General features: G+C 42.3%; 1 protein-coding gene across 1 annotated transcript; it reads right to left on the minus strand.

The window, feature by feature from the left end:
* Positions 1-809: 809 nt before the first annotated feature.
* On the minus strand, positions 810-3462 carry LOC134635678 (potassium voltage-gated channel subfamily S member 2-like). Its single transcript, XM_063485136.1, has 2 exons — positions 2994-3462; positions 810-2716 (listed from the first exon to the last, which is right to left on the minus strand). Exon 2 carries the CDS (start codon positions 2712-2714, stop codon positions 1275-1277), a length of 1440 nt encoding a protein of 479 aa, XP_063341206.1. The 5' UTR covers positions 2715-2716; positions 2994-3462; the 3' UTR covers positions 810-1274.
* Between the last annotated feature and the right edge of the window lie 6984 nt (positions 3463-10446).

The following is a 10446-nucleotide window of genomic DNA, read 5'->3' on the forward strand; positions in this document are numbered from 1 at the left end:
ATGCAAAACTGACTTTTTCATCTGTTTTTTTGTTTGTTTTTTTAAAGAGCTGCTGCCTACTTGTATCAAATAGCTCTTTATCCTTTAAACTGAAATCAATAACACTAAGTGAGTGTTCTTTGTTGAATTTCTGCTGCTGTTATTGCGTCCAGTGGGATAGCTCCTTATCGCAAATGCTGACCAGAAACAGGGAGAGGGGTCCAAAAAGCTGCATGCTCCCCCTGTGGGATCATAAAACTTGTTTTTATCTGGACACAGTAAGAAGAAGAGGAAGAAAAAAAGAGAGAAATATGCAGGTTTGTCACAGCCATTCATCTTCTGAGTTTACGGGCTGGAGACAAATTGCTTTCTGTGAAAAAATTAACTGAAATGTAGCACTGAGATAAGTAAAACTAGAACTTTATCTCTATGGTGTATTCTCCGGAGAGCAGTGATAACCATGAACTAACTACTGAACTTTCTCTTCAGTTCTCCCTTACTGTGGACTAACTTCTATTTTATGACCATAGTTTTATAGTCTTTTTAGAACATGTACTAATTAATATTTTAAAATTGTCTCTTGGAAACTGAAATGGTGATGCCATTAAAAAAAATCAAATCCTTAGCGAATAGATTTATTCAACATGTCAGCTCTGAATGGCTGTTGCCATGCCTGTCAAACTGTTTCAGATATTGTGTCAGTCACTTTGCTGCTATAAATCCCCCTTCCAACCCTCGGGGCTTACATGTGTTCCCCCAATCAGGATCAGAGTTAGACCCTAACTCTCGGATTAAAAAAACAAGGAAGTATGTCGTGTATTTTTCTGTTTGTTTGATTGTATATTTAATACACTTTGCTTTAACCACACATCTGAAGTACTGTTGCAACACCACAATTATACATCAAGACTCTTTTGAAAGAGATACAGTTACTTCAGACATACTTGATTACAACATGTATAGCTGGAAAGTGGACTACAGTGTGACACTGTAAACAACTACAGCATACTTTGTCTTTTTCATCAGATGGGGTCAGATTTTTAGCCTGTTTGTTGAGCGGCCGTATTAGTGCACAGTGAGACGTAATGTTCAGGCTGTACATTTGCTTATTTTTTCATTGTGATAGACACAGAAATGAACACATTATTGCACTGAGCTACAGAGAGGCAAACGGTCAGACATCAGTGGAAGGAAGCAGGCTCTCAGTCCAGAGAATTTCAGCACTCTGGAGAGCTCCTCGGTAGGCCACATGTATTGAACAGCGTCACCCGACCTGACTGACAGAGTGTCCTGTTTCAGTGTATTGATTCGTTTAAACTCTGTTCACTGGGTGAACTCCGGCTCATGTTTGACAAGCTGGCCATGAGGGATTTGACTTTGTGTGCGTAATAATTCCTCAGGTTGACGGAGGGCACCTCTTTTATCCCCTCGTCGAAGTCGCAGCTTCTCATTGCGATCTCCAGCTGTTTCTGTCTCTTGTAGAAGAGGGAGAATTTGTTGAAAATGAGCGTAATCGGAAGCACAACTACTAAGATCCCGGCCAGGATGCACGCAGAGGCGGTTAGTTTGCCGGCAATAGACACCGGCACCACATCACCGTATCCCACGGTGGTCATGCTGACGGTGGCCCACCACCAGCATGCCGGAATGGTGGTGAGATCCTCGTTATCCTCTTTCTCCACCGTATAGGCCATGACGGAGAAAAACGACACCCCGACTGCCAAGTAGAGGAGCAAAAGCCCCACTTCTTTGTAGCTGTTCCTGAGTGTGGCTCCCAGGGAGCGGAGCCCAGTGGAATGACGGGCCAGCTTCAAGATGCGGAAAATTCTCATCAGCCGCAGCACTTGCGCAACGCGTCCTAGATTTGCCAGTGCGGGGCTGCTCTCCGCCACCAGGTTTATGAGAAGTGTCAGGTAAAACGGAAGTATGGACACCAGGTCTATCACATTTAACGGATGATCGAAGAAGTGCAGCAGATCTGGCGCCACAACGAACCTGGCCACCAGCTCCAGAGTGAACCAGCCGATGCCAAAATGCTCCACAGTTTCGAAACGTGGGTCCTCTGTTGGCTGGCCTTCGCTGTCCAGCAGGCTGAACTCACTCATACTGTTCATGCACATAGTGGCTATGGAGCCGAGCACCACCAGGATGGAGAGGATGCTGATGATGCGGCTGGCCACGGAGTAGCCGGGGTTATCCAGCATCAACCAGATGCGCCTCCGTGCGCTCCCGAACAGCTGCTTATCAAACTTGGAGGCGTCGTTGTAAAACTCCAACAGCTCGTCAAAAGATGAAGTAGTGCTTCCTTCATCGCTGCGGTCATCCCAGTCTTCCCGGTCCTGGTCCATTTTTCTACAGTGGTAGGAGCTGCTGCAGCAGGAGTCGATGAAGAACTCGTTAATGCCCCAGTACTCGATCTCCTGACTGAAAGAGAAGATGCACAGCTCGGCCATGACGTGCAGCCGCCCCGTGTTGTAAAAATTCAACACGTAGGGAAAGAGCGCTGGGTTCCTGTCGAAGTAAAACTCTTTCTCCGTGTCGTCGTAGTCATCGCACAGTTCCAGGATGGACTCTTTAGAGTGGCAGTGGAGCAGACGCGCGAGCCTCGTCTCGGGAAACCGGGAGAGAGTGTCCGACTGGAGACGTTTCTTGAAGCCGCCCACGTTGATGCGGATGGCGGCGTTTTCATCCGTGTGAGCCCCGCCGCACGGTTCCCCCAGGACCTGACCTGTCATATCTGGAGAGAGGAATACACAGAGACACACGGAACACAGAGAGACAGAAAGAATGGGCGACAGACGGCAGACACAAAGCGGAAAACACAAGTGGAAGTTTTTGTTTTTCGAACTGCAGTTTTATCAATTCACAGGCTAATAAACCTTGTTTTTAAATGTGAAAGACCAAAGTGATGAGCCTTTGTTAGAGCCACGTGGGTTCTATGAAATAAACGAGAAGAAAACAGGAAGGATTTCAGCTTTAGCCGCGCCGAAACAAAGACAACTGTAAGAACTTACTTTAAAGCGCGTCCAGTTCACCGAATCCTCCGGCAAGAAGACTCAACAGCATTTCAGCTCCAGTGATGGCACGTTTTAGTTTGTGGGTAACCTGCGCGCCTGCAACAAACGCCGAGACCTTTGTTCACTGGATTCCAGAGAAGCGGCTCTGTGCCAGGTTTATTTGGTAGAGGTGGACGCCTATTTCAAGCGCAGTCGGCGCGATATCAAATATAATTTCGCCTCCAGGCAAAGATCTTCAAATATAGCCGAAGGCTTGTTGTAGATGGCAGCCCTTACATCCTTCATCCATCGGGCTTTCCCCCTCCTCCTGCTACAGGTATCGGCTACACTTATCACAGGAAATTCTGGGTACCATAGGAACTGATACACGCCCTGGCAGCCGCTTTTATTTCTGCGAGGGAATTCCTCTCTCTCTCTCTCTCCTTTCTATCTATCTGTTGCTGAGCAGCAACACGTAGCTCTCCCTCTGCACCGCCCTCCCAAAGTGATCTCAGCATCACTGTGCTGAAGGGCGAGGTGCAGATTCGGGTAGAGAGGGAGTAGCCAACCAACGAAGGCGCACACACAGACAGACACAACATCACAATAACTGGAGAGTGGCTTTTTGGAGCCAGCAAATGTGGTAGCATATAGGTTTGATGTTGTTACCGTAATAAAAATGGACACACACACACACACACACACACACACACACACACACACACACACACACACACACACACACACACACACGGTATTCATATCTTGTGGGGACATCTAATTGACATAATGCTTTCCCTAGCCCCTTACTCTAACTCTAACCATGAAAAATGGATGGCTAACCCTAAGCATTCCCCTAACCCTAACCGTAACCTTGTCACTAAAACCATATTTTGAGTCTGAAAAATCCCTGCAAACTTGTGGGGATTGGGATTTTGGCCCCCATAATGGCTGTTGGTCCCCACAAGTATAGTAAACTTCCAATTTTTGATCCCCACAAAGATATAAATACACGCTCACAAAAAAACACACACACACCATTCAGCTAACATAAATGAAAAAAAAATCTTTAAATGGCCACAATAGCCATAAATGTATCCGGATTTTTATGACTATTATAGTTGCAGCCTCATTTCATGTGACTCATTTTTGTCTCGCTAACCAGATAAATGCACACGCCCTAAAATTTACTTTCTAATTTTGTAAGAATTCTCAAGGCCCAAACTGAGAAAGCCAAAGTAAGGCCTTCAGTTTCTAGTGTATCAAATTTCTAAAGCTCCATCAGCATCACAGAAGACACCAAAATAATAGACTGAGAAGAAACTATCATGATGAGTAAAATGAACTGGGTTTCCAAAATCTCGAGGCTGTCTGCTCATGTTAGGCTGAAATAGCCCTTTTTGAACTAGAGAGAAACTTTGTACGCGTCCTGAATGCCCTCCGTTGTTATTTTTGCACAGATGTATGATGGTATGTTACACATGCAGACCGATGCCCTGATGTAAAAGGTTACAATTGATTGCTGAGTCTGTTCCCACTGATCAGACACATTCATTCATGTGGTGTTCATAATAAATGCCATCAACAGATTTATGACATTCAACCCACACCAATATCTCTCAACTCAAACATCCCTTACTGTTTACTAATCATCACTGGTGTATGTGGGAACTATGATCTCTGAGCCGATGAAAAAAGCACATATGATCTCTCAACACAGAGCACCTCCACCTCCCGAATCTCCTTTTATCAATTCAGTGGCGACATTATTAACAGCTCTGTCTGGCAGAACATAAAGCCAGTGTTAAAGCTGTGGCCTTGCCCAGCAGCCCTGGTTTTATTGATTAAGAGCTGAAGGTTTGGTCTCACACATGGCAGCATGTCTAATGAAGGCGATAGTGCCTGCAGAGAAAAAGCTGCCTTGTCTTGGGCGAATTCTTAGTGGTATACCATCAGTTAGGTCTTTGTCACGAGAGATTTTGCACATAAAAAAGGTATGATGCAGGTAAATTGTTTGTGGCTAAGCTGTCAAATCAATCCACAAGAAAAATAGAGCATTATTGGTTTGTGCTGTTTGAAGTTTTCCATCGCAGCACAAACTTATAAGTTACCGCTATAAAGCTCTGTTGAATCTAGTGAAAGCTTTGACAGCATCTACTTCTCCCCCAGCCCGTGCCACTGCCATCGTTTCAGCTTTCGTTCTTTCCAGCATCATTTACTGGCCATCTTGCTGAAGATACCGGGCCTTAGTTCCAATCTGAAATACATTTAGGAGCATTGGATGCAATTTCCTACTCGCTGTATTGTATTGCAGCACTTGTTTGGAAATATAATGGCCACAGGCAGCACTGGAACTGTTTACACCTAAATAAGATCTTTCACTGCCATATTTTTCCCCAAGCAGCCAAAACATTAATATTTTATCACGTTTTTTTTGCCCAACAATTGGAGCTTAACATGAGTGAGCAAACCCATGAGACTGCCTGAACAGATTGGGTCTTTACAGTTTTTTTCATGCACTGCATTCTCATTCTACTTTTAGGGTTTTATGAAAACCAAAAAAAGTGCTCTATGTGACGGTATTATAGATCATCTTGTGGGCCTCTGCAGATCCTTGACACCCTCTCACAGCAGCTCTGCAGGATTTGGAAAGCTTAACAAGAGCCTAGAAAGGACAAACAACCACTCTCTGCTGATTACAATATTGCAAAATTACAGACTTTCTCTTTTTGCTTGTGGGATCCATCTGTGTTTGCATGGGAATGTAGTGCTGTGGGTATAATCCTATTTAGTCTATCATTATCATCATTCAGCAGGATCTCATTGACTGCCTCGGTATCATCCTCTGTTGACTGTGATTCCTTGTTTTTTGTAGTCTGTATTATTTGATTATTTCTTATAGTATTTCCTCTCACTGTGCAGGAGTGCCTTTTAAAGCTAATGTATTCAGCAACATGTCTTTGCAGTGGCATTTGGATGGCTTTAGATGTCAGCATCTTGGGATTAGAGGGCAGTCAGTTTTATTTGTGTGTGTGTGTGTGTGTGTGTGTGTGTGTACACGTGTTGGAAAAGGCCCATTTTCTGTGCAGGGTATCTGATTTAGATGAAAATATAGGTGCCTCCTCACTCTACAAGCTTGATCGGTCTTGAATGCTATCTCCGACAGCACACACATACACCTCCCTGGATTTAATTAACGTGGGTGAGCAAGCTTGATGTTTGTAATAGCAAATGACGTTAGGACTTTGTTCAGGATTACTGGGACGGTTTTGTGCTAAATTATTTGTGATAAAAGACTATCATCTGCAGATTATTCACCTTCTGCTTTTCATCAGAACAGGCCGCTTTTGATTCATTTTTCACTCGCATGGTTGAGTTTAATGTGCCGCTTTCGTAGCAGATGAACTATTGCCCCTAACTTGTTCCTCAACAAGTCTCTTTAGATCTTCTGTCTCGATGAAAGCAGATCACACTTTCTAGATCAACCCTTAAGTCTCACTTTTCATTCCATGTTTGGTTTAGTCAGCTATTAGAAACCTGCAAAGGTGGAAGAAGTACTATCCACTCCCAGTACACTGAAGTAACGATACACAAGTGAAAAAGTGAACGATCTTTATTTATGAAAAGTATTATCAGAGTATGACGTGTAAGATCTGCATAAAAAATGTCTCTTGCAGTTGTCTTACATCAGGATATCGGCACCAGTGCATCTGTGATTTAATAGTCTTTGGTGTTGTTGCAGATCTAGGTGGGGATTATTAGACCGCTGTTTACAGTTAGGCAGTTTAGTCTAAAAGGTCAGGCTGTCTCCAAAGGCTCACAAGACACATGAGAGGGCTTCTGACATGATTAATGACAGCACTAACAAAAAAATAAGTCACTGGGACATGTTTCTAATCACCTTGAGGATTTTTGTCTATTTGTTGCAGTTGCTTGTAAAATGCAGAAAAATGTGCTTTCATAGGCAAACATATTTTATAATCACCTAAAAAAGTTTAGAGAATTGTCTCCCTGACATCCAAAATATGTCAAAGAGGCCAAACGGGAGCCTAAAAGGTCAGGCTTTCTCCAACGACAGCTACTTTTTTGGTAAGAGATAACGAGCTAAAAGGTCAAAATCCACTCATAAGTCTGTGATTTTATATGCATTCACATAAAATCATAAACTAGACTGTTTAAGAACTGTCAAATAAATGATGTGAGGCACATATCTTGCTCTGAAATACCATACTTGGATAAATATATTCCTGTACTTTAAACTCTGACAAACAACAGTTCAAATATCTAGATACAGTGAACTGTAGTTCAGTCAGCTGGGTGGGTTTTTCAGTTACTGGCTCTTCAGGAGGAGCAAAAACTGTGACAAAAAACACATATATACACATATATGCAGGCCTTTGTTTTTAAAAGTCTCAATAAAATGCCTCCTGAACTTTAAATCACTCCCATTTTCATTCTGTGCACTCTTGGGGAGCTTTCATTCACATCTCATATCTTTTGATGGAGCTTTTGCACAACCCCACTATAAATTTAATCATAAAATAATAGACAGCTTTATTTTTATGTCTTAACCAAAACAGCTGAACAGTAGATAAAGAAAATAAAATGTCCTCTGCATTAAAATGCTTGACAGCTTGAATTTTAAGCCCCGACTTTAAATCATAAGAAACAGACTTTGGCATGTGCCTTCAATGTATTACTGATATTAAATAAAGTCATGTAGAATTTCTAAATGGTCGATATATTAGTTTGGTAAAAAAAACAAAAAACGCCGAAACTGATGATTTAGTGCCAATACGTTTCAGTCAAGCTGATGTTCAGAAAAACCTTTGAGACAATTTACAGTGTGTCTGAATTAAATACAGAGCTGTTAATCATTCTGCCAGTTTCAATTCTTCAACTTTGAATTTCATATTCAGTAATCATACCCACATGGTCGAGATGAGGCGGTCCATTTATCTCCTAAGAGAGACATTTTCTGCTGCCTATTGGTAAGCGAGCTAATTTGAAGGAGATAAAGCAAGGTGTAGCTAAAGAATGCATGCAGAGGAGAGAACGAGACAGACAACAAGGAAAGAAAAACATATGGCTGCCGTTATCTGTCTATTCTTTCTTTTAAAGCCTGAGGTGCAGGCTCAAGTGAGAGCGTGTAGGAGTTTTTGTGTGTGTCTGTGTTGACTAAATCTGCTGCTCCCTATCTTTTGCTTGGCTGCCTTTATCTCTCTTTCCTTTGCTTTCTTTCCCAATCCCTCGCTGTTTTTATGTGTCTCTCTTAACATTTTATATCCCTCTTTTCCCCCCTCACATATATCTTTTATTCTTCTCCATATCTTTCCCCGCTTCAGTCTGCCAACATCTTTCTCTATTAGAGGTCAGAGTTCAACAGTGTGTTGACCTCATCTTTGACTGAAAACATCAGGGTGTCATCTGAAGCCTCGCTGGGGGGGACTCAGCAACCACTGGGGAAAATGTCACGGCCCTGTATCCATGACAAAGGTTGTCATTCAAAGCTCACTCGGAATCTCTGCCAGCACTGATGGATAAACCAGCAGGGTCCTAGGAGATTTATGGAAAGAGTAAAGAGGGAGAATCTATTTAGTCATGTTATTTCAACATGTGAAATAAAATGTGCTTTCAATCGTCTTCCACTTCACGCCACAGTAATCACATCAAACGGCTCTTGATTATTATGGCAGAGAGAGCTGGCTGACTCTGGACAGAGCGCAGACAGAGAAGGAGCAGGATGAATACAGATGGAAATCGGAGATGCTTATTCTTCTGCTTCCAGCTCTGACAGTATGAGTGTAAGTTGAAGTCCAGTAATTATACATAAAACATGTTAAACACATTACTAAGCCTGTGTCCATCTGGCTGGAGTCTAAACGCTGAACATGGCGAGCACAAATTGGCTCAGGTATCAAGCATTAACATGGAATAATGTGGAACACTTGCAGCATGTTGACCTACATACAGACTCAGATACATGATAGTAATTGGAACAATAACATATTGTGCACAAGGTAGAGGTCTGCCCACACAAGGAAATGAGTGTTTAGTGCACAGATACCAGTGTTTATTTCTGCGCTTCACCTTTATGTAGTTCTGGGTTTAGTCAGATGGGAGCTGGTCCACCGCATCTTTCACATTAAAACACTGACTGTCCTCAACCCTTTAATGATGAGGAGACTTCTCGTATTTAGATGCTGTTGCTATGTTTTCATCTACTTTGAGTCCATTACTAATGCTGCTCAGTGTTATACAGATGATAAACATTACCAGTAAACTGCACAGGCTCTGCTCGGGAATCTGACCGGCCACCACAAATTACCAAAGTGAGGAGGAGGAGATAGTTGGTGTGTTAGTATCACTTATTTCTGTGTAAACCATTATTATTTCTTGACAACCACAGAATACTTCAGAATAACTTTATAATACATCTTATTTAACTGATTTGCACGAAAAGCTTCTAAGTTGTTTAATTGTTTAAAATCAGTTATAAGTGTATTGATACCAACAATTAGTTTTTTAATGGTACATTTCATAACTGTTTGTAAGATCCGTCTCTCAATGCAGATGTCCAGTACTGGATATCAAGATGCAAACTGCAGTAATTTGTCACTAATTGTGTCTGATGTTAGCAATGTGCCAATCAATATATGAAGTCAACCTGAGAGTTCTAAATGTGACCACAGGTGACCATATTAAGGCTACCTGGTCTCACTGACATCACACAGTGAGAAAAACATGTCTGGAAAAGAGCAATCTTAAGTCTGAACCTTTGGATTATGTTCAATATGAGAATCCGTTATTTTAATAGTGTCTGTAAATGACAGGGATGAAAGAGAAACAGCATATTCAGTCCATTTTAAAGACGTTTTTGCAGCTATAAATATCATAGTTCCCTCTGATCATGAAAAGCAGTTTTCTGGTAGTAATAGAAGTGCAGGTTCAGTCCCCACACCAAACAGCATGTATATGTGTCAAGAGAAGCTGCTCATACTCAAAAGAAGGCAGCAGCCCCATCTGCACAAGCTAATTTTGTTTGTGCAGAGACAAACACTCTTCTCTTCACAGACGCGGATCAGAAAGATGCCACAAAAGACAACACAGCGATGTATCTCAGTTCATCCCTTTGACTGGGATGTGGGGCTACTCACAGCTGGACCCAGACTGAATAGAGATTAGATGCGGTCCTACTGATGTAGCCAGCCTTGTCTGCATCCCCATTTGTTATGATGATTCTTATTTATTTATTTCTATTTTTTGTCTTCCTTTCAGCTGCTGATGAGGTTTCCAAAGGGGTGATGAAGAGCGAATAGGAAGAGATTGCAAATTCAGGCACAATGACACACCTGTTGTCTGTAGGTGAGAACATTACCAGCCTAATTAGAAGAGGGACATCATGTGGCTCAAATCATTGCGCTGTCGAACCATCTGCAAAACTGCCACTCTCTCTCTCTGTGTGGCCAGC

This window comes from Pelmatolapia mariae, linkage group LG10_11, assembly GCF_036321145.2.
Source record: "Pelmatolapia mariae isolate MD_Pm_ZW linkage group LG10_11, Pm_UMD_F_2, whole genome shotgun sequence".
In the NCBI taxonomy this organism is placed as follows: Eukaryota; Metazoa; Chordata; class Actinopteri; order Cichliformes; family Cichlidae; genus Pelmatolapia; species Pelmatolapia mariae.

What these genes read in the sequence shown, in the direction of transcription:
- LOC134635678 (XM_063485136.1), bottom strand. Translation starts at nt 2,714, where the DNA reads ATGACAGGTCAGGTCCTGGGGGAACCGTGCGGCGGGGCTCACACGGAT.